Genomic DNA, 24,356 nt, shown 5'->3' on the forward strand with positions numbered 1-24,356 from the left:
ACAGAGGTTGATTTTAGTATGTTCTAAGGATATAGGTGACTTTTTTCCTCATAGGGGGATAAAAAAGAATCTTCTGGGAAAAGCAGAAGTCCTTTTTGTCAGCACCCCATTCTCATTTCCCTTTTCCCCTGACACTAGAAGGTTTTATTTCTCTGATGAGCTCTGTCATATCATGGGCAAAATGGCTGCCAACTTCCCCAAACCCACATCCTTCAGCTTACTAGCCTCACTGCTTAAAAGAAGATCTTTACCTATATCTCTAGGGAAAAGTCCAGGGGCAGATTCTTGTTGGCTTAGCATGGGTCACATGTACATTCACTCATTGTGGCCAGAGAGTGGGGTGTTTGAATTGGCCAGACCTGGAACCCCTCCTGTCTGGGCTTTTCTACCTAGAAAGTTGGTGTTCTGGGCCATTGCATGTGGGTTAAGTAACCCTGCACTCTTTTTCTCCTCATAGAAGAGGAGACTAACTATAGCTATGTGAAGATGATACTAGAGTTGGCTTTGAAGGAAGAAAAGATAGATTTTTATGTGTGGACATATTATAAAAGAGGCTTTTATGAAGAGCATGAATTGTGAGAAGGCCCAGAGATGTGGGTGGTTGAGATGTAACAGTAGAAACAGTCTGCAAGTGTGTTGACTGAACTAGGCTGAAAGAGTTAAGAGGAGGAGGGAGAGTGTTGAGACTAGAGTCAGGGAAAAGTGTCCTGGAACTTTAGAAAAGGAAAAGTGATCTGTTGATAGGCAGAAGGCTGAAAAATCTCAGAGGCAAATTCTTCTCCTATGGGAGTAAATAAGGTTATGCAAAGAATCTTTTACCCCTACACAGAGGTAAGATAGTAGAGATATTATATCAAAAATTCCTAGGGCGCCCGGGTGGCTCAGTCTGTTAAGTATCCAGCTCTTGGTTTCAGCTCCGGTCATGATCTCAGGGTTTGTGAGATTGAGCCCCATGTCAGGGTTCCCTGCTTGGGATTGTTTTCTCTCCCTCTCTCTCTTGCCTTCCTTCTCGTGCACGTGTATGCACATGCGCTCTCTCGCTTTCAAAATAAACTTAAAAAAATTTCTGTATAATAACAAAAACTGTACCCAAGGCTCATAAGTAGCCTGCTTACTAGAAACAATAAAATTTCATGCTAATAATATCATGTTGATATTTCGAAGAGTATGTTGTCATTCAAGTTTTCCTAAACTATTTCAGATTGGCCAGGGAGAAGAAGTATTATCAGGTGTGAAGTGATCAAAAATTAACTGAGTTCAGAGAGAGAAGGCAAGTCAGATTGTGTAATTCTGGTAACAGTACATTTAGCTGAGGTAAGAGGACTCATGAAAAAAAAGGTGAAAATTGATTATTATAAAATGATGGTAATATCCTAAACTCTTAAATTCTTTTTTTGAAATGGTTTTTATTTCAACTTCAGTTAACACAGTGTTATATTAGTTTCAAGTATACAATATAGTGACTCAACAATTCCATACCTCACTCAGTGCTCATTACAAGTGCACTCCTTAATTCCCATCACCTGTTTAACCTTCCCCCCTACCCCAACTCCTCCTTATAAACTCGTAAATTCTTTTTTTTTATTTTTTAAAAATTTGTTAATGTTTTATTTATTTTTGAGAGAGAGAGAGAGAGAGACAGTGTGAGTAGGGGAGGGTGAGAGAAAGAGGGAGACACAGAGTCTGAAGCAGGCTCCAGGCTCTGAGCTAGCTGTCAACACCGAGCCCAACGCAGGGCTCGAACCCACGAACCACGAGATCATGACCTGAGCTGAAGTTGGATGCTCAACCAACTGAGCCACCCATGCGCTCCATAAACTCGTAAAGTCTTTTTAGACTCTTCGATTATAAGTTACATCTTTGAGGGATCCCTGGGTGCCTCAGTTGGTTAAGTGTCCAGGACTTGATTTTTGACTCGGGTGATGATCTCACATTTCCTGAGATCAAGCCTTGCGTTGGGTTTTGCACTGACAGCATGGAGCCTGCTTAGAATTCTCTTTCCCTTTCTCTTTCCGCCCCTTCCGACTCATGTATGTGCTCTCTCGCAAAATAAATAATAAAAACATATTTAAAAAAGAAAGTTGCATCTTTTTTAAATGATTTTATTACTTATTTTTGAGAGCGTGAGAGAGAGAGAGCGAGCGCATGAGTTAGGGAAGGTAAGGAAGAGGAGACACAGAAGCTGAAGCAGGCTCTAGGCTCGGAGGTATCAGCACAATCTGATGCAGGGCTCGAACTCACAAACCGTTGAGATCATGATCTGAGCTGAAGTTGGACACTTAACTGACTGAGCCATCCAGGTGCCCCAAAATTTATGTCTTTGATTAAGAGGGAGATGCAGTCCAGGATGGAGACAGGACCGATATGATTTCAGGTCATTTTATAGCCTAGAGAATAAAGGGGTTGTGTTTAAGAAGTTCGTATCCTTGGAGGTGATAAATAATCAGAATGCTGGGAAAGTTCTATGACCAGAGCCTGTTAGACACTACTTGGGCTGTGCCCTTTGAGCGCAGGTTCTCATTGTGTAGTCACACTGTCTGGAATGCTGGGGTGAAGGGTGAGGTAATTGGAAAAAGAGCCTGTGAAACAGATGATCATTGACTAAAGTAGAAAGGTGGCAGCAGCAGCAGCCCTGTGATTGCCTGACTATAGCCAGGGTCTCTGCACACTCCTCTCCAGATGGAGACTTGTTCCAGCTATTCACACACAGACTCACAAAGGATATATTTACGAGTCCACATGGAGGTGAGTGTCTCCTTTCTTTTCATATTTTTTATTCTACTAAGAACATTTACATTCACGTACTTTAAAAATGAGGAGAAACGGTACAAGACACTGACAACCAAGTGTTGCTCCAAATAGGGGGCAGGACTCTTGGCCCGTGAATACTCCAGTCGTTATGTAATACGAGGGCTTATAACGGGGAGGTAGGGACCGAGATCTCCCTAAAAAGTCGAAGTCTTGTAGGGATCCAGTTTTAACTCTGAATTTCTCCAGAATAAGAAATGATGACATTAGTTACTTTGCCTTATTCCCTCATCTTCTTATGGAGTGTTCTTTTTTACCCCATCTGTTATGTCTCCCTTTTTATCATCCTTCTCCTGAACTTTCCTGACAGCTCACTATTCACCCCCCACACAGAACACATGCTCTCACCATCAGCTACCTAGCTTTGGGAGGTCCTGCTAGCATTAGGGCCACAGGGTTAACTGGTTTTTCCCTCCATCCTCAGTAGCACAGCTGAAGCCAAGCAGGAGTATTTTAGCAAAACTTTACTGAAGGTTCCGGCAACCTGATTGTGAAGCTGACAGATTGTTGCAGTCTCTTCAGCTTGGCTTTTCCTGTAGTGTTGCCCTTTGGGCAGGAGGAGCCAGCTTCCTTTATTCCTTAGCCAGTTTTCCTTTATTCCTTCTCTCTCTCATGAAGTAAAACATGGGGCAAGGGGAAGGTAATGAAACGTGAGAGAGATAAAAGCCTTCTTGAGTTCCCTTTCTGAATGTGTCAGGTCCCAGAAGGAAACAAAATCTTAAAGTTAGTGTACATTCCTTCTCTAAATATTATGCTTTAAATATATGTATGTAAACATGCAATGTATATAGTGTTGCTTTTTAAAAAATGTAAGTGTTATGTACATACCCTTCTGTATTTCTACTCAGCATTATGTTTTCAACATTTTGTCTGTGTATTAATACATCTAGTTCTAGTTCATTTTAATCTGTATTTCATTATGAATAGATCATTATCAGTTTTCCTATTGATATTTAGGCTATTTCCAGATTTTTTGATATGATAAATAAGGCTGTAGTATACCTCTCTGTATATATCTTTTTGTGTGTGTGACCATGTTTGAGAATTTCTTTAATTATATCTAAAAGTAAAAGTTCTGTAGGGTAGACACCCCTTAGCTTTACTAGAGACTACTGGATTGTTCTCCAGAGTAGTTTCTCTAGTTTGCATGCCTACCAACAGTGTATGAGAGTTCTTTCTTCTCTGTATCTTGGTCAACACTTGGTGTTATCTAACTTTAAATTTTTTGCCATTCTGGTATATGTGAACTGGCATCTCATTGAATTTAATTTGCACTTTCCTGGCTGCTAATAGAGTTAATGTCTTTCTCCTCAGTTTTCTATCATGGTTTCCTGTTTATTTCTTTCATAGCACTCATTACATGCTATTATTATGGGTTGGTTAATTTGTGTGTTCATTGCCTGCCTTCCTGTCTAGAATATCATCTCTGTGAGAACAGAGATCACATCTCTCTCGTTTACTCTTTTATCTCCAGATCTTAATCTGGGGTCTGGTAGTAGGAATTCAATAAATAGTTGTTTAATGAAGGAACCTGAATAGTGGTGGGGGTGAGCAGTTCCTCAGTATGTCTGACATTGCTACAAGAGAAATGCTCATATTGTAACAGGAATTTATTTCTTTATATTCATCCCTTTTAAACCCTATACTTCATAGCCAGTTTGAAGTATCTGATTCTTTCCTTCATTTCTTACCTCCCCTTTCCAAGTCTTTTGAATAGGCTTGAATAGGAGGTAGCAGAAATAGAGAAATGCAGAAATAGTCACTCATGATTTGATAGAGATTATCTGCTCCAGCCTGGGGCCTATGACTTCAGATATACTGATATTGAATTAGCCTATGATTATTTTGTGCCCCGCATCAGAGAAGAAACCAGAGTTCTGATGATGTTCATTATTTGATAGGAAATTAAGTTGGAAGCCCTTTGCCTTTGCTGGGATTCTTATTGACAGAGTTAATCTTATCCTATCTACATCTTATCCTATCTACTATAAGACTATCTGAGATAGGGAGGACTCCATCTGCAAGAATTCACTAGGCTAGACATGGTGATTTTTTATTTTTGAGAAATAGAGACATTGAAGAGGACTAGAATAAATCTCAGTGACTTTTCTACAGTTCCTGTCTTTTCTACCCAGTCACTCTTAGTGCTGGTCCCAGCAGCTCCAACTGCATCTTGTTCCAGCTTTTTTCTTTCTTTCTTTTTTAAAATTTTTTATAGTTTATTTATTTTTGAGACAGAGAGAGACAGAGCATGAGTGGGGGAGGGGCAGAGAGAGAGGGAGACATAGAATCCAAAACAGGCTCCAGGCTCTGAGCTGTCAGCACAGAGCCCGATGCGGGGCTCGAACCCTCGAACCATGAGATCTGACCTGAGCTGAAGTTGGACACCCAACCGACTGAGCCACCAGACGCTCCTTGTTCCAGCTTTATTTAGTTCCTGAGCTCTGCTCTGACTACATCTTAACCTCTTAACCTCTCCTCTTTGCCTTGGTTAGGGGTGCAGGAAACAAACCCGCCCAAGCTAGCTTAAACCAAAGGCAATCCAGGAATGTCTCAGAAATTAAGAACATACATAGCTAGAACCAAAAATTAGAGCAGGGGAAATGTCTACTCCCAGGCTTGCTTCTCTTTTTAAGAAAAGAACCAAATTGAGGATAAAATCTCTTACTCCCAGTTACAAATTCTCAGGGAAGGATACATACCCACCATGGACCAGATGCTCACCTGCCTTCAGTAAACCATGACCATAAGGTTACAGTCTACAGACATAGCAGTCAAGAGCCTCCTGTAATGTATGGATGACACAGAAGGGCAGCTGCCGGGAAAGGAAAGAGATTTTAGGCATACACCTCCATAGGTATCTACTGAACTTACTGGTTGCTGAACATGAGTTTAGAGGCTCTGAAACCTCTGGCTTTTTACCCAGCAGTTCCATCATATCTTCTGCTTCCTTAACTTTTCTTCCTCTAAGTCTTACCTGGCTCCTTACTCAACTTGCTGATCTTTTAATAGCTATTTGCAAGTGTATTCTCAATAGATCCCTGACTTACCTCACTTAAGATAATGAGCTTTAGGGGCACATGGGTGGCTCATTCGGTTAAGTGACCAGCTCTTGGTTTTGACTCAGGTCATGATCTCACAACTCGTGGGTTTGAGCCCTGCATGGGGCTCTTTGCTGACAGCACTGAGCCTGCTGAGGACTCCCTCCCTCCCAAGGTAGTGAACTTTGTGGATGAGAAGCTATAGTTTCCCCTCATTTGTTAGTTTATCCTGAAGGAATTAGAAAATGGGAATATCCTGTATACTATAACATCTCTCTGGTGTGCTTATAGTCTGGTGATGTATCCCACCCCAGCTAGTGAGAAATAGCAATAAATAGGTATTGTGGAACTTCAGCCATCTGGGAAGTCCATTCTGCTTTTGCTGAGACTGTACATTGTCTTGTTACAGGAACATGACATAGAAACTACTCATGGTGTGGTCCACGTCACCATCAGAGGCCTACCAAAGGGAAACAGACCAGTTATTTTGACATATCATGACATTGGCCTCAATCGTATGTATTTGATTTTATACCTTCCTTTTTTATTATAATTAATCTTTGGATATTTATTTTTAAAAACAAGAAACCCCAGTATTCTAACAGAGCACAGGTTTTCTCCTTTCTGGCTTAACCTTCCCTCCTCATTGTTACACGTTAATGGCAGGATTAAAGTGTCTGGGAAGTGTGCAGGAAAATGCGTTTGGGGGATACTGGAATTCTGTCTCACCTTTGTGTCTTAACTGGTAAAGGATGAACTGGTTAAGGGCAGATCTGAGGGGTTCCTGGCTGGCTCAGTCAATAGAGCATGCAGCTCTTGATCTCAGGGTCATGAATTCAAGCCCTCAGCGTTGGGCATAGAGCTTACTTAAAAAATACAAAAATAGAGTGTGTCTCAAGATAAAAAAAGAGTAGAATGGAAATCACTTGTTTGATTTGTTTAAGTCTATACTTCTTTGGTTATTTCATATTTCATGTTAGAAAATCCAAAGTTTGAACTTTGTTGTGAGCTCTTCAGTAAATTAGTCAAAGTATTCTTCCTATAGCCTGTCATCAGTGATTTTAAGTGGACTTTTCTAGATGGTAGTATAAGATTCTGGCCTAGCCACAGGCTCAGAGCCTGTATATGTGTATGTTTTCTCTGATGCTTCTCTGGCTTTCAAAGGTGGTTGCATGTATTTGAGGCTTCAGTGTAGTGTTGGAGCCTTTGTAGCCTCTTCAGCATGAGAAGCGATTTAAGCAGTTACACTAACGAGTAGAAATTAAGGCAGCAGCCCCAATTTTGCCAAGGGACAGTCTTCCAAATGGTGAATGTGAGCAGCCAGGATATTTACTCTAGCCAGGTTCTTGGAATGTAGTCAATGTCTCTGTGTCAGATGGGGAAATAAGATACATGAGAAATGACAGCACGATGGGTACAAGATTATTTTGTGCAATACCAGAATTGGTTTCCATTTTGTAGACATTGTGTAGAATTGAGAATTCATTGTCGTTTTCAGGTCATTAAGATGTCTGGTATTCAGCCTTTAGGGCAGCTTGAATCACATTGTTCAGACACCTCATTTTGGTGGAACAGTGATTAAAAGGGAGTGAAAGAGGACGATGATACGGAATTAACTGAGTCGAAGAAAACTGGAGAGAAATGAAGAGGACTGTATGTACAGTCTGTTGAAAATTGGGGAGAAAGAGAGAGAGAACTTGTGACTTATGAGTATTTTTATTCTTGCAGATAAATCCTGTTTCAATGCATTTTTTAACTTTGAGGATATGCAGGAGATCACCCAGCACTTTGCTGTCTGTCATGTGGATGCCCCAGGCCAACAGGAAGGTGCACCCTCTTTCCCAACAGGGTAAGGCCACAAGCAAGACCTTCTGGAAGGCATGCATTCAGGAGAGCAAATGATTGAGCTCCCGTGGGAGAAGTAGCATTGATTTCCCCTGTTGATTTTAGCATGGCCTACGGTTATACTTCTCCACCAACTATCCTCCTGTTTCTCTTCTTGCTCTGAGAGGACTGTTAAGTACAGTCTCTCAAGGAAAACCGCATATTTTCCTATATCCAAGAATGGTTCTCTATCGATGGGAATCTGTCTCCCTGTAATTGCAAGGCTTAAGTATCTGAAACACCCACATCTCACTATCTTTTCTCTGTTCCCTTCCTTGTCTTTTTAAAATCTGCCATTTCTGTGTCCCTTCCTAAAACTTCCAACTACCAAGCCCAAATTCCAATCTATCTGCGCTTCCTGGGAGCACCTCCCCAAACTTACCTCCCAATCTAGTCATGGGAATTTGAATATTTTTGTAAGTATTTATTTCTGAGAAGCTGCCCTATCAAGTAGAGATGCATTTTGACTGGACTTGGAGCTCCTGACCTCTTCCTAAACCTGCTTTGCATGATGGAGCCACAGTTCCCTCACTCTTCCCTGGACATTGTAATTACTGAGAAGACCTTGGGAGGGGAATGAAGGTACAAGCTGTGGAGTGCAGATTCTTCCCCCTTTCCCTTGGCTCCTCTCCAGAGCTACCTCTGCCAGGGACTGTTGTGAAATAGACCATTGCAGGTAAACAATAACCAACACTTACATGGGACTTAAACAGCATTCCTGACACTGCTTTAAATGCTCCATATCTGTTAAGTCATTTAACCCTCACAGAACTATGGGGTAGATTTACTGTTACTCCTGCTTTACAGGTGAGGAAACTGAGGCCCAGGGATATTAAGTAACTTGTCCAAGATTACATAACAGATAAGTAGCAGAGCTGGAATGTTAACGATGGCAGTCTGGCTCCAGAATCCATGTTACTGACATGGTCAGGTTGTTCTGTCTCGCAGATGCAAGTTGACCAATGACCAGTTTATATCCAACAAGATTTAGATCCAGTTCCTTTCTTCTGTTTTGTGTACAAATGGCTCACTTAAAAAGTGTTTCAAGCAGAGGCAGGCTGACTCCCCTGTCACATATAGAGTAAATCCTGCCTCATACATAGGAGATTGTCTTAGGATCTCTTTCCGTCTTTGATTCTGTAATTTCTGTGGGTGCTCCCTTCTTTTCTTGGGTTCCTAGACTAAATTGGCTCCTGGGCTTCCTTGATTATCTTAGGATTGTGTAGTTTATATCATACACCAAATTCAAAAGCAAAAAGTAACCATGTTATGCCTAAGTAAAACAAATCAGCGTTCATGATGAGGAGTCTAAGATTTGTGACTATGTGCGTAGGCCCAGTAAGGCTTTGTTTATTTTTGCCTGTAACTACCTGATGATAAGCCACAGATGAAGAGCCACCTCCTCAGTTAACTGTTCTTGCTGGACGTTTGCTAACCCTGAATCCCAACTGAAGTGATTGTTAGGGATTTGGAAATGCCTTGAGAGAGAGCCATGTTAATTACCTGTTCTATTCAGATGGCTTCCTATGGTCCCAGAGACTGCCCTTTAAAATATAGAAACACGTAGATTCTTCTCCTTTCTTCTCAGCATGGAAGTCATAGAGAGATAGACGGCATGTCACGATCATTTCCATACATCATCTCCTTTCAGCCTTTGGTAAAGGAAATGCTTTTGTCTAAGAACCCCATACTCTTCTGGCTGTTCTTATGATTGGGAAATGTGGGTGCATTCTAATTCCAGAGATATCCTGTATTTCAGGTACCAGTACCCCACAATGGATGAGTTGGCTGAAATGCTGCCTCCTGTTCTTACCCACTTAAGGTAGGTTCATTCTGCAGTTCCTTAACACAGTTTTTATTGACTTTCTACCATGTATCCAATCTAGGGACTATGATGGTGAGCAAATGGAATAGTCACTGTCCTCCCAGAGCTTACATTTTAGCGGGAAGACTAATTAACAACAGATAAGCAAATAATCACAACTAAAGTGCTGCAAGAGAAGTTCGTGAGGATGATGCATTAGAGAAGGGCCAGGTTTACAGAAATAAGTCTAGTTGGGCAATGTCTCTTTAAGAACGTGCCTAGTCTGAGACCTAGACAGAGATCCAGGGCAAGAGGATTCCAGACAGAAGGAATGATATTCCCAGAAGTCCTGGACCAAATGAGCAAGTAGGAGAAAGGCAAGAAGTGAAATTTGAGAAATAGACAAGGACCCAATTACATAGTCTCATAGATCAGATAAGAATGGGGATTTTATTCAAAAGACAAAAAAAAAATATTGAAAAGTTTTAAGTAGGAGAGTGATATCCAATTTAGTCTTTTTTTTTTTTCTTTTAAGTATAGAATTTAACAATGGGTTAGATAAGAATGTGCATTAATTTTGGGTTTTTTTATTTTTAGTTTAGTCTTTTAAATGGTTACTCTAGGTATATAAATTGCATTTCAGTACAGCTGTTTACATTTAAAAAAATTTTTTATGTTTTTATTTATTTCTGAGAGAAAGAGAGAGAGAGAGCAGGGGAGGGTCAGAGAGAGAGNTTACATTTTTTAAAAAGATTACTCTAGGGGTACCTGGGTGGTTCAGTCAGTTAAGTGTCCGACTTCGGCTCAGATCAAGGTCTTACTGTTCATTGGTTTGAGCCCCGCATCAGACTCTGTGCTGACAGCTCAGAGTCTGGAGCCTCCTTCAGATTCTATGTCTCCCTCTCCCTCTCTACGCTTCCCCTGCTCCTTCTCTGTCTCTCAAAAATAAATAAAGTTTAAAAAAATTTTTTTAATTAAAAAAAAAAAGATTGCTCTAGCTGTGGAGAGAATGAGTTGGAGAGGAGTAAAAAAGAAAAAGCAGGAGACCATTAAACTATTACAGAAGTCAGGCATGAGAGTACTGGATACTGGATGCGTGCGGGGGGCTGGAGTGAAGTAGATGGAGATAGATGGAAATATGTTGGAGGTAGACTCTTTGGACTTGCTGTTAGGTTGGACATAGAGATGATAGGAGAGGGAGCTGTTAGAATGACTCCCAGGTTTTAGTCATATTTCACTTAACCCTTAAAATCAACTTAGAAATAGGTGGTTATATCCTTTGATAGATGGGGAAATGAGACTCAGAAAGTTAAAAAAAAAAAAAAAAAAAAACTTGACCAAATTCTAGAATCCAGTAAGCATCAGACCCAGATTTGAACCTAGTTGTATCTTTTCCATTATGCCATATCCCCTCCAAGTGAGTTAACCTTATCAGTGTTGGTCTGTCCTCTTTCACAGTCTGAAAAGCATCATTGGGATTGGAGTTGGAGCTGGAGCTTACATCCTCAGCAGATTTGCAGTAAGTACTTAGAGGATTAGTCTTGCTACCCTTGAGGCACGGCCTAGGTCACAGCTCTACTGCTGGGTTCGTGACCAGGTACTGTTGTGGGTCTTATATCAGTTTCTCTGTAGATTCTGTCAACAGCAGATAAAGGTTTGTATAAAGTTTTGTACTTAACAGTACCTGAAAAATCACGAATGAGAGCATTACATCATTAATAAGAAGTAATTCTTAGAGAATATGTATGGAATTTTGTGAAGATTTTAAAATCTTAAAATTTTATGAGAAGAGTGTAATGATATGTGATTCACAGATACTATAAAATTAAAATACAGATTCACTATAGTTTGTGATAGGCATACGGAAGGACTAGAGGGAAGTATACCAAAATATTAACAGAGACTGATGTGTGGTTAGATAATATAAGGTTTTATTTCCTAATTTTTATGATTTCTGTTTATCAGATTTTCTATAATGAGCATAATTAGTGTAATCAGAGAGAAAGAAAGTAAACTAGAGAGTTTTGAGTGTAAATAGAAATGTTTCTATTGATTTGTTTAAGAAATAGAAATTAAGAAATTTTTTCGGGGTGGGTGCCTGGGTAGTTCATTTGGTTAAGCATCCAACTCTTGATTTCCACTCAGGTCATTATCTCACAGTTGTGAGATCAAGCCCACACTGGATGTGGAGCCTACTGAAGTTCTCTCTCCCTCTCCCTTTGCTCCTTCCCTGTGCACACTTGTGTGTGCTCACTCTCACACATATGCTAATTAATTAATTAATTCAAGGATGCCTGGCTGGCTTAGTCAGTAGTGCTGTGACTCTTGATCTTGGGGTTGTAAGTTCAAACCCCATGTTGGGTGTAGAGATTACTTAAAAATAAAATCTAGGGGCACCTGGGTGGCTTAGTCAGTTGAGCGTCTGACTTTGGCTCAGGTCATGATCTCACGGTTTGTGGGTATGAGCCCCGCGTCGGGCTCTGTGCTGACAGCTAGCTCAGAGCCTGGAGCCTGTTTCAGATTCTGTCTCCCTCTCTGACCCTCCCCTGCTCATGCTGTTTCTCTCTCCGAAATAAATAAAAACATTAAAAAAAATAAAAAAATAAAATCTAAAAGGGGCATCTGGGTGCCTTAGTTGGTTAAGCATCCAACTTCGGCTCAGGTCATGATCTCGCAGTTCATGAGTTTTGAGCCCTGAGTCAGGCTCTTTGCTGACAGCTCAGAGCCTGGACCCTGTTTCAGATTTGGTGTCTCCCTCTCTCTCTGCCCCTCCCCTGCTGATACTGTCTCTCTCCCTCCCTCCCTCCCTCCCTCTCCCTTTCTCAAAAATAAATAAAAATGGGGTGCCTGGGTGGCTCAGTCAGTTGAGCGTCCGACTTTGGCTCAGGTCATGATTTCATGGTTCTTGGGTTCGAGCCCTACATTGGGCTCTGTGCTAACAGCTAGCTTAGAGCCTGGAGACTGTTTCGGATTCTGTGTCTCCCTCTCTCTCTGACCCTCCCCTGCTCATGCTGTCTCTCTCAGAAATAAATAAAACATTTTTAAAAATTAAAAAAATAATAAAAATATTAAAAATTAAAATAATAAAAATAAAAATCTTAAAAAAAAACTTTTTTTTAAGAAATTTTTTCAGATGCCTCCTGGGTGATATAAGACAGTCTTTTGGGGGCAGGAAGGTTTCACCCATTCAGGTGCTTCCTGAAGAAAATCATAAGAAGCTACTATTGGGGTCAAGGCCATATGAATGTGAAATTCTCCAGTCTAAGCCTCGGCAGCCCCTTATGCCAAGTAGTTCCAAGGGTACTTTCCCAGCAGGGAAGACCCACCATGAGCTAAACTGCAGAGATACCACCAGGTGCCTTCCTCTGCTAGGGAAATAAATATGTCTCCTCACAGAGCCTTGCAAGGCAAGATCATTTGATAGCATTTTAAGGAGCTGGTTTTCCAGATGCTAAGTCAGACTTAAAGAGCAATTTTTCCAAATATTCTTCCTAGCACCTCTCTGAAGTTTTTAAATCTGTCTCTTCAAATCTGAGATATTATGGCATAATATATAAGAATTGATTAACCATGCTCTAATTTTTATAGAAGAATGCTGCGAGTGGAACTTTCAAACTGTTGTCTTTGTCTATTTCAGCTCAATCATCCAGAACTCGTGGAAGGCCTTGTGCTTATTAACGTTGACCCTTGTGCTAAAGGCTGGATTGACTGGGCAGCTTCCAAAGTAAGCACTAAATGGTGTTCATTGGCTCATCTCTTGGGCCTCTCTCAAAATGTCTTACTTTTATTTTTATTTCTTCACTGAAGTGTATACAATCAAAGACAGAAAGTTTTAAGTGTACAGCTTGATGAATGTTTGTATTTATAAACTGCCACCTAATCAATGCAGAATATTTCCAGCTCCAAGGATTCCCTTTTGCCTTTTCTTTAATTATATGTCTTTTTCTTCCAGATATAATCCTTGTTCTGACTTCTGTCACCATAGATTGGCTTTCTCTATTCTTAAACTTCGTATAATTAGAATGATAGATTATGTATTCTTTTATATCTGGGTTCTTTCATTCATTGTGATCTTCCTTCATGTTGTGTGTCATGGAGTCCTTTTAATTCTTGTTTAATAGTCTGTGGGGTAAATACACAAAATAAGTTGTTCATTATTTGGTTATTGTGAATAAAGTTCCCGTGCACATTCTCTTACATGTCTTTCCATAGGCCTACACATTCATTTCCCCTGGGTCTCAAGAAGTGGAACTGTTGGGTCAAAAGGCAGTTTTTGTATTTAGCGTTAGATACGGACAGTGTTCCACAGTGTTTGGCTGGTTTACGCACCAGCAATACATGAAAGTTCCAGTTGTTCCACCTCCTCAACAACATTTGGTGGTCATTTCAATTTTTGTAAAAGATGAGCAGTTTTATTTGTAATATTAGTTTGTTTCTATATGGTACCTGTCAACAAAATAGGTTTAGTTATTAAAAAACAATATTTAATTATACTATCTTTTTTATGTTAAGCAATGCTTATGGGGAAATAATGCCAGGTTTTAATTTGCATTTCCCTAAGGGCCTATGATGTCAGACAGAGCCCCTTTTGTAAAACTTACTGGCCATTTCAATATCCTCTAAGGAAGTGACTGTCCAGGTCTTTTTGCCTTTTTTACCCTTAATCAGGTTACTAGGCTTTTTCTTACTGATCTGTAAGAGTTCTTTCTACATTTTGTGTCTGAATTCTTTGGTGGATTCTTTGCTCCCAAAGATGGGTGGGATTGAAGACGTATGCCATCTGAATAATGAAGATATTTGCTATCTACATGGCGTTTGCTATTTAGATAGAATGTTATCTAAAATCTCTTCAAGGAGATAGTAATCTACAGAAGAAGTATATTCTAATGACTTTACAAATGTAAACAATCCCAGCAACAACAAGAGTGAAAAGAGGGAATAAAGGGATAAGCATATTATTAAATAACATTTGCACTGAACTGACCTGTGCTAAAAAAGTCATTTACTGTTTTTAGGTTGGAGAAGGAAGCAGTTTTGAAACATTTTTCTCTACTAAAATACATATGTTATTGGTATACTATTTTAACCTTAAACTATGAGGTTTGGGGGCACCTGAGTGGCTCAGTCAGTTAAGCATTTGACTTTAGATTTTGGGTGAGGTCATGATCTTGAGATTTGTGGGATCAAGCCCCATGTCTTGATCTGCACTGATACCGTGGAGTCTGCTTGAGATTCTCTCCCCCTCTCTCTGCCCCTCCATTGCTTGTGCATGCTCTCTCTCTCTCTCTCTCAAAATAAATAAACATAATAAACAAACAAAACCTATGAAGTTTAGTTTAAATCAGTGATGTTATTATAAAGTTTTCCAGAGAAAAAAATAACCCAAGCTTTCATTACTTGCTAAAAGATGCCTAATGTTACAATCTCATTTTTTTTTAAATATTTTATTTATTTCTGAGGTAGAGAGAGAGAGACAGCGTGAGCAGGGGACGGTCAGAGAGAGAGGGAGACACAGAATCCGAAGCAGGCTCCAGGCTCTGAGCTGGCTGTCAGCACAGAGCCTGACGTGAGGCTCACACCCACAAACCGTGAGATCATGACCTGAGCCGAAGTCGGACGCTTAACCGACTGAGCCACCCAGGCACCCCGACAATCTCATTTTTAAATAAATATCTGCTTCTGAGTATTTTTAAGTTGCCATAAATGTTCGTTCTGATCTACCACTGGAGGTAGGCTCCAAAATACCACTGCCCAGCTTGTCATCTGTATCAAAAATATTTACTGATACTCAGCGATGAGATCGAGTAATTCAGTATCTAGGAACTTATCTGAATGATAGTGATATTTACAAAGACTTAAATAGAAGGATAATAATTTCTTAAGAACCTAGTACATGTCTAGTTGTGCTGTGTAACAGGCACCATTCTTAAATGTTTTCTGTATGTTTAAATTTTTTATTCTCGGGACAACCCATTGAAGTGGTACTATTATTTTCCCACAGAGAAATTAAGCCATTTGCTTAAGGTCACACAGTTTAGGAAATCACAGAGCCAAAATATTCATTAAAGCATTGTTTACAGGGCAAAAAGATGGAAACAACCGAAGTGCCAATACTGTAGAGCAACAAAATTGTGATAACAACCATAGAATGGAATATTCTACAACCAAAAATTTCCTTGGTTATTTAAAGAAATGAGAAAATTCTCATATTTAAAAAATAGATGAAACTATTTATGTCCCAATTTTGTTAAATAGATATGCATACGAAAAGAGGGAAAATAATTTGGAGCACCTGGCTGGCTTGGTCAGTAGAAGATCTAACTCTTGATCTTGGGGTTGTGAGTTTGAACCCCATGTTGAGTGTAGAGATTACTTTAAAAATAAATAGAAACATGAGACTTACTATGTTAAAAAAAGGGGAGGAAATAGTTGGTTACTAATAGCTGTGTCTTTGGCTGGTAACATTACAGATGATTTTTATTTTTTTGTATTCTGTATTTTCCTAATTTTCTATGATAAGCACATGTTGCTTTTAAATTACTTTAAAATATTAAAATATTCCACTTACTGGAATTTAAGAAACAAAACAAACGAACAAAGGAAAAAAAAAGAGAGAGACAAACTGAAAAACAGATTTGTAACTAGAGAACAAACAGATGGTTACCAGAAGCGGGGGGTGGGGGGAGGATGGGTGAAATAGGTAAAGAAGATTAAGAGTACACTTACCAGGGGGCATTAAGGGAATCTACTCCTGAAATCATTGTTTTACTATATGCTAATTAACTTGGATGTAAATTTTTAAAAATAAATCAAATAAAAATTTTTAAAAAGATAATGCACATACACACTCTAAAAAAAAAAGTATATATACCATGATGAGCACGGAGTAATATATGGAATTGTTGACTCACTATATTATAACACCTGAAACTAATATAACACTGCATGTTAATGACACTAGAATCAAAATATATTCCACCTACCAGTAGAGTAGATTATAAAAACTTTATCCATGTCTCCCTACATTTAAGTTCTAGGGAAATTTGCATACTTCGGATGAAATGTATTAACAGTGCTATTGCCAGATGTAGGGACAATTCTTAAAACCTTATTTAAAATGTGTTCTAATTCCTGTCTAGTTATGTGGGTATGTTAAAATTGACCTAAACGTTCTCAATAATGTGTAATAAATTATGTGTAATAACCTAATAAAATTGTTAAAAGCTTGCGAATGATCTTATGGTATTAAACATGTAATGAGATTGGTTGTTAATTCTAATTATCTTGGATCATTAGTAACCCCTATGAAGCTTTCCGGGCTTCTTCCTTACTCTTTCTGGGACTATGTGATCCTGCTTTTCCCCTTATCCTTCTCTGTCACCTCATCTCCTCTTCTCCATCTGCACTTCACCTCTGATTCAAGTCAGCAGTGGGAATTAAGCATAAAACCAAGGAAGAAGGCTATAGGGAATCAGCAACATAATTTGAGTTGGAAATTTTTCTGAAAATAGACTAGCAGTCTGCAGATTTGCACAGATTGCTGCATTTATTAGACTGTGATATGCATCATTTTGAAATGGAAAAAAATTAGAAAAATGTTCAAAACGCAAGAACATTCTATAAACATAGCAGTTTCCTCCCACTCCCTAAAATGAAGATAGCAAAAACTGGAGGAAAGAAAAAACTCTTTTGTCTCTTGGGTGACTTGAAGGGAGTAGTTTTAACTCAGTCCTTATTAGCCATGAATCCAGTGTAAATGTGGGAAATACAGACAGGAATGAAGCATCTAATAGCCAAGAGTTCTAGGTCCTAAGTTTGCAAAGAAGGAATGGCCAGGATTTCTTCCAGCCACCTATTTCAAAGTAGGTGATATTATTTCCCTGGAAGGGAGACTCATGAAAATATGTGACACTGAGTTGTACTTTTGTTTGTTGAAGGATAACATGTATGCAATAAAGTACACTAATTGTAAGTAGGCAGCTTGATAAATTTTTTATGTATGCTTAGCTCCCTTGACTCAAAGTTTTTATCTTTTTAGCTCTCAGGCTTGACAACCAATGTTGTGGACATTATTTTGGCTCATCACTTTGGGCAGGTAAGTGTCTAGTCCAACTAGGACAGCCCTGTGTTTATTGACTTGCAGCAAAACCTTATTTACCTCAGGAAAGATGGATTGCCCTAGAATTCACCTGATCCTAGTGGGTGCTCCTTCCAGGGCAGAGGGGGATGCATGTGGCCCAGCAAAGACCAATCTTGGGAGAGAGGTATTAACTCAGTGCCAAATGGCTCTTGGCATTTGAAGAGATGAGGGAAGGCAGATCCCCTCCCCCGCCACCTGTTCCTGTCAACGGCATGCCATCTGTTAATGTTTGACAACATCACGTGCCTCATCAAACATTTTCAGAGACATAATGAGGTGGAGAAAGGCTTCACAGAAATAGAAATTTCAGAGAAAAAAGAAACCAAAAGGAACAAAGAAATATCAGTGCTTAAAGAACTTTAGAGATTATCTTGTCCAATCCCCATGTTCTACTGGTAAGGAAACTAAAGTCTATAGCGGAAATGACAGTTATGGATAATTATTGGGTGGGAGAGGGAACCCCAGTCCTCTTTTCAGAGGCGAGAGTGAGTTGGATAAGATTTTGAATGAGCTGATAAATATTGTCTTATTTTTTTGTAAGAGTTTGGGAAGGATTGCTGTTGATTCTTCTTTAAATGTTTGGTAGAATTCATAGTGACACCATCTGGGCCAAACCTTTTCTTTGTGGATATTTTTTATGTTACTAATTTAATCTCTTTACTTATTAAAGATCTATTCAAAGTTTTCTGTTTCTTGAGATACTTTAGGTGTTTTGTGTCTTTCTAGGGATTTGTCTATTTCATCTCAGTTACCCAATATGTTGGCATAAATTATTCATTAGATTCCTTTATAATTCTTTGTTTTTCTGTAAAGTTGAAAATAACATCTCCTCTTTCCTCCCTGTTTTTAGTAACTTAAATCTTACCTCTTTTTATTTGGGATTCTAGCCAACCAGTTGTTTGTTTTATTGATTTTTTTCCCTGTTCTTTTTTTTATTCTCTATTTCATGTATTTCTATTCTAATCTTTATTATTTCCCTCCTCCTATGTGCTTTAAGTTTCCTCTTCTTTTTGTAGTTTCTTAAGAAGGAATGCTAATTAGGATTTGAGGTCTTCTTTTTTCCATCTTGGCATTTACAGCTATAAGTTTCCCCCTCCATACCACCACTTTACCTGTAACCCATAAGTTTTTGGTACTTTGATTTATCTCAGAAGTATTTTCTGGGGCACCTGGGTGGCTCAGTTGGTTAAGCATCAGACTTTGGCTCAGGTCATGATCTCACAGTTCATGAGTTCGAGCCCCACAGCACAAAGCCCTCTTTAGATCCTCTGTCTCCCTCTCTCTCTGCCCCTCTTGCAGTTGTGCATACACGTGCTCTCTCTCAAAAATAAATAAACATTTTTAAAAATATTTTCTAATTTCCTTATGATTTCTTCTTTGATCCATTAGTTTTTTAGGAGTATTTTGTTTAATTTTCCAGATTTCCCTATTACTGATATCTAACTTTATTCCATTGTAATCAGAGGATATATTTAATATTTCATTTTTTTAACTTATTGAGATTTATTATGTCCTAGCATATGGTCCTTACATATGGCCTGTCTATTTCATGTACACATAAGAAGAATGTGTATTCATTCTGCTTCTATTAAGTGGAGTATATTCTGGGTGTCTGTCAAGTCTGGTGGCTTACAGTGTTGTTCAAGTCTTCTATTTCCTTGTGATCTTCTGTCTCATTATTCATCCATGAATGAAAGTGAGGTATTAAAGTTACTGGCTATTATTGCTGAATTTTCTATTACTCCCTTCAATTCTGTTTGTTTTTGCCTTGTGTGTTTTGATTATTCTGTCCTTCTGATGTTACATTTTTATTTAACAGAACTTGGAACTAATTTTATTTTGTTAGCTCCATCTTTACCCTCTGCTTGCAGAGGGAACTGGTGCCAACAGTTCTTGAGCCTTTTCAGGCTCCTTTGTACGTATTCACTGACTTCTTTCACTCTCCCCGCTGCCAGCCTAGCAACCTTACTAAGTCCGCTAAATGAACGATTATAGTCTTCCTTCTGCTTTCCAACTTTCAAAATGGTATTGCTGTTGTTACTTTTCCCGTTGCCTTTGTCCTTATGAGTTTATGACTTACAAAGAAAAATTTTGTTGTTAATTTTATGATTTTTCTGGAAAGAGTACAGCTATATTTTAGTTCAGCATCTTTAATTGGAAGTCTCAAAGACTATGATCTTTTCACACATGGTGGGTAGAGTGGGTACTCTCCTGAAGACCTCGCATGCTTGGTTTCTTTTTAAACATTTATTTATTTTTGAGAGAGACAGAGCGCAAGTTGGAGAGGGGCAAAGAGGGAGGGAGACACAAAATCCAAAGCAGGCTCTGGGCTCTGAGCTGTCAGCACCGAGACTGACACAGGGCTCAGACCCACAAACCACAAGATCATGACCTGAGACAAAGTTGGACCCTTAACCGACTAAGCCACCCAGCTGCCCCATAGCATTCTTGGTTTTGACTATATACCTTAAAAACCAGTTTACAAAGTTTACAGAATTCTGTGCTAAGTGTGTGGAAGAAATAAAAATATATAAGATATATATATGTCCCTTGTTCCCTGGGAATTCACTCTGTAGGGAGATAGGATATACAGAAATGTATATACTATTGTAGCATAGGTACAGAAATACCTATGCTATTGTAGCATAGGTAAAAAGGGATAAGGAATAAGAACTACCTTTCGTTGAATACCTATAGGTGTTTTATGTATATTGATTGAATCTAATGATCTCATGATGGGAATTGTATTATTCCCACTTTATAGACAAAGAATGAATTGGTTTCCAACTAATAACATATTGAGGGAGGATATTTGAAGCCAGATTTGTGCCTAACTGTGAAGCTTTACTCTTTCTACCATGCCAGACTGCCCTAGGAGAGGTACCATGAGGGGCCTAGAGGAATTCAAAGGCAGGAGAGGTTTACTTTTGATTTGAAGATCAGGGAAGGCTTCAAGGTAGCAGAAGTATCCTAGCCGGGCCTTGAAGGACAAATAATATTCAACATTTTATAACCGGGGGGGGGATCATTCCTGGAATGAGGAGTAGTTTGCTCAAAAATGTAGAAGACTTCCTCTGAATTTTGCTGTGAACCTAAAACTACTCTTAATAAATAGTCTTGGGGCACCTGGCTCAGTCAGCTGGACGTGCGACTCTTGGTCTCGGGGTTATGGGTTTGAGCCCCACGTTGGGCATAGATATTGCTAAAGTAAATAATGTCTTTAAATAAATAAAATGTAAGCAAGCAAATGCTTATATTGCTTCTATTGTTTTGAAATAGAAACAAATATGGTTTAGAAACATGAATAATCTCATCTTCGCCAATAAGAAAAACCAACCACAGCAATATCCTCTTTTTATCTATAAAATTTGGAAAAATTAAAAAGAGTGGTCATTTGTGGGGTGCCTGGGTGCCTCAGTCATTGAGGATCCAACTCTTGATTTTGGCGCATGTCATGATCCACAGGATCATGGATTTGATCCCTGCATCGGACTCCATGCTGAGTGTGGAGCCTGCTTAAGATTCTCTCTGTGTCTCTCTCTCTCTCCCTCTCCCTCTCTTCCTCCCTCCCCTCCTCCCTCCCCTCTGCCCCTCTCCCCCTTATGCACTCTGTCTCTCTAAAAATAAATCTTGAAAAAAAAAAAAGTGGCCATTTGTATTAAGGTTGTGGAGAAACAGGTAGTGTAAATAAATGAGACTGCTCCATATGTCCTGATAAGGAATGAGCTCTACCGTCTTTTAAGGGGAGAAGCAAGATACGTCTAGCAGACCATGATTTGTGTTTTTTATTAGAAAAAAAGGTGAGGGGCAATTTTTACATAACAACTTTCCCTAAGAAGCCCATTAGCATTTAAGGCAGTTTTACCCCTTTTATACCATTATCATTTCTTCCCTCTTTTATCTCACACTTTGCTACTTTGGTTCCTTTTCCACTCTTAAAGGAGAGGTGGCTAGATCATTTCATCTCTAATTACTGTGTGCTTCATTTGTTACTTACTTTTATTATAATTTCTTTAGCATTTACTGCTTTTCTTAGAGTGATTCCAATGCCCTTCAGTTTCAGGTAGACTCTTAGCCATTTGGTCAGTTTCTGATTGTATTCTTGGCTCACTTCATGCAAATGGTAGTAAGAATGCAAACAAATATTTTCCTTATCTATACTTATCTATAAGGTTTAATGGTGACCTTTACACACTGCCCTGGATTAACTGGCTTTCTCACTATCCCTGATACATTTCTTTTGTCCAAAGCAAACATTTTCTCTTCTGCTGATTACTGGATGTGTGTGTGCTTATGTACAGGTGTACGCATACGTTCATATATGCTTGTGTACACAAGACCCTGGCAGCTGTTTTGATGGCCTCTGAGCAGGCCAGCAAGGGAGGAACCATTGGACCATTGGTGGTTGGGAGGGAGACTCACTACACTGCATAAACTATTTGTTTCTTTTGTGTTTTATACCTTTAATAGTATTGGTAATAAGATTAAATAAATGATAAATTAACTTGAAAAATATAAATGGAACGTAATATATCTATAGATATCACTGATAGTATATATATAGGTAACAGTGATTATATTTGTATTATATCAATACAATTAGATTATAAAGATTTATGTCTACTAGGAGAAGTCTTACCTTCTATTTATTTTTTTTTTAAAGTAATCTCTCCAACCAACGTGGGGCTTGAACTCATAACCCCAAGATTAAGAGTCATATGCTCTACTGACTAAGCCAGCCAGGCTCTCCACCTTCCATTTATTTTAACACTTTGCAGTTCATGTTTTCTTATCAAATTTTCAAATTTGTCAAAATAATCAAATTTTCTTATCTAACCTTTAAAACAGCCTGGTCAGGGATGCCTGGTCAACCCAGTCAGTAGAGTATGGGATTCTTGATCTTGGTGTCATGAGTTCAAGTCCCATGTTGAGTGGAGAGCCTGCTTTAAAAATAAATAAAACAGCCTTCTCAAGTATCTGTTTATTATCTTCATGTTTTATGAGAAATGGCGGAACATGCAAAAAACACAAATAAGGAAACGAAGGTTCTGAATGGTTAGGTGACCTTTCCAAATTCCACAGCTAGTACTTGAATCCAAATCTAGTGGAGTTTCAGGGTGCTACAGGTAAGGATATTCAGAGCATTTCCCCAAGTTTTTATATTTGACCTGGAGTCGATTATCAGCCTTTTCTGTAATAGATTCTTTTGTGCCCTCATTGAGCACAGAATATGGCACCGAACCAGTCTGTTGCAAATAAAGATTTCAGCTCTTCAGCCTACCAGCACAATAGTAGGCCCAGGGCTCTGCCCAACTTGCCATCATGAGCAGAGAGATTTGGCTTTGGGCATTGAGAATGCAAACCAAACAATGTTACACTTGTGCTGTAGCTCAGAAGTTTACCTGTGTCTCTTTTCAATTGTTCTAGGAAGAGTTGCAGGCCAACCTGGACCTGATTCAAACCTACCGACTGCATATTGCCCAAGATATCAACCAAGAAAACCTACAGCTCTTCCTGGGTTCTTATAATGGGTACAGTTGTTTCCTGTTCCTCCACTTAAGTGTAAATTGATTCTAAAGAGATAATGGACATTGGAGGGAGACTGGAAGGGGAAATAAACTACTTTTTCCAGTGTTGTGTAATGAGATTGCTTTCATGTTGTACCACAGGAAAAGAGGAGGGGCTTTCACACAGATAGGAAAACAGCTTTCAAGGAGAACAAATGGGAGCTCCTGGCTGGCTCAGTTGGTAGAATGTGCGACTTTTGATTTGGGGGTTGTAAGTTCAAGCCCCATGTTACATAGAGATTACTTAAAAAAAAAAAAAAAAAAAAGAATGCGTGAACTGAAGGCCGTTTTGGGCACATTTAAATATCAGTTGTAGTTTTAAGGTGTTTTAAGACAAAAAGGTACCGAAGTTACATACACACTAAAACATAAAGGTAGTGTGAGGCAAGACAGAAAAATACACGTAGAAGAGGCAAAGAAGAGAAATCTTGGACCTTGATTTCCATTTCTCTTTGCTGACCTCTTGTCATCAGGCAGAAGTAATGCATGGACACTAGTAAAATTCTCTTTTGTTTATGTATTCCAAAACCTACTTTCATGTCTCCCCCAGTCATTGAGAGAGCCTGATTCTTATCTTGGGACCAGCTTTTCCAAGGTAAAAATATTAGTTCCTGCTAGCTTTCTGGGTACATGGGAAAAGATTGAGAAAATGGGTCAGCTGTAATGTACCCAAATTCACCCAGAGATTTTGCAGCTGGTCTCTCTAGCGCCTTCCTCTGTATAACAGATCCTCCTTATTTTTAGTTGAAGTCAGAAAGGTTTACTAAGTACTGCGCAAAACTATGTTAGTTACAAGTTTTCCCTCAAAAGTTCCCCTTTTCTTAAGGAATTTATTCCTGTAAACAAGTTGAAAATTAAACACTAAAACTTGAGGATTTCAGTAGCATTGTCCTAGAGTTTCGAAGTTGCTTCTAGACTTTTAGCATCCCACTGTGTCCCTCAGGGTTGAGCCAGGACCTTGCTCCTGCTTTGTACCACTCACGATGCTACTGAGACAGCTGCTAGGGAGCAAAGTGCACAGGGCCTCTTCCCTCTTCAGGTGTGAAGGGAAAATAGTTTCGTAGTCCTTGGCACATTTTGGTTTTCACAACCAGAAAATAATCTGAGTTGAC

At 39.1% G+C, this 24,356-nt stretch overlaps 1 protein-coding gene across 3 annotated transcripts in view; it reads left to right on the forward strand.

The window, feature by feature from the left end:
- The window catches only part of NDRG3 (NDRG family member 3), a 50,340-nt gene that overhangs the window by 15,376 nt on the left and 10,608 nt on the right, over positions 1-24,356 (forward strand). For 2 of the 3 annotated variants that reach the window (XM_077778831.1, XM_077778832.1), the window contains exons 3-10: positions 2,680-2,745; positions 6,259-6,364; positions 7,578-7,698; positions 9,493-9,555; positions 10,996-11,056; positions 13,175-13,261; positions 17,576-17,632; positions 23,105-23,208. In XM_077778831.1, the coding sequence (XP_077634957.1) occupies positions 2,680-2,745; positions 6,259-6,364; positions 7,578-7,698; positions 9,493-9,555; positions 10,996-11,056; positions 13,175-13,261; positions 17,576-17,632; positions 23,105-23,208 (665 nt within the window). The remainder of the gene's footprint in view (positions 1-2,679; positions 2,746-6,258; positions 6,365-7,577; positions 7,699-9,492; positions 9,556-10,995; positions 11,057-13,174; positions 13,262-17,575; positions 17,633-23,104; positions 23,209-24,356) is intronic. The other variant, XM_077778833.1, reaches the window with a different exon arrangement.

This window comes from Crocuta crocuta, unplaced genomic scaffold, assembly GCF_008692635.1.
Source record: "Crocuta crocuta isolate KB4526 unplaced genomic scaffold, BGI_CrCroc_1.0 scaffold248, whole genome shotgun sequence".
Classification (NCBI taxonomy): Eukaryota; Metazoa; Chordata; class Mammalia; order Carnivora; family Hyaenidae; genus Crocuta; species Crocuta crocuta.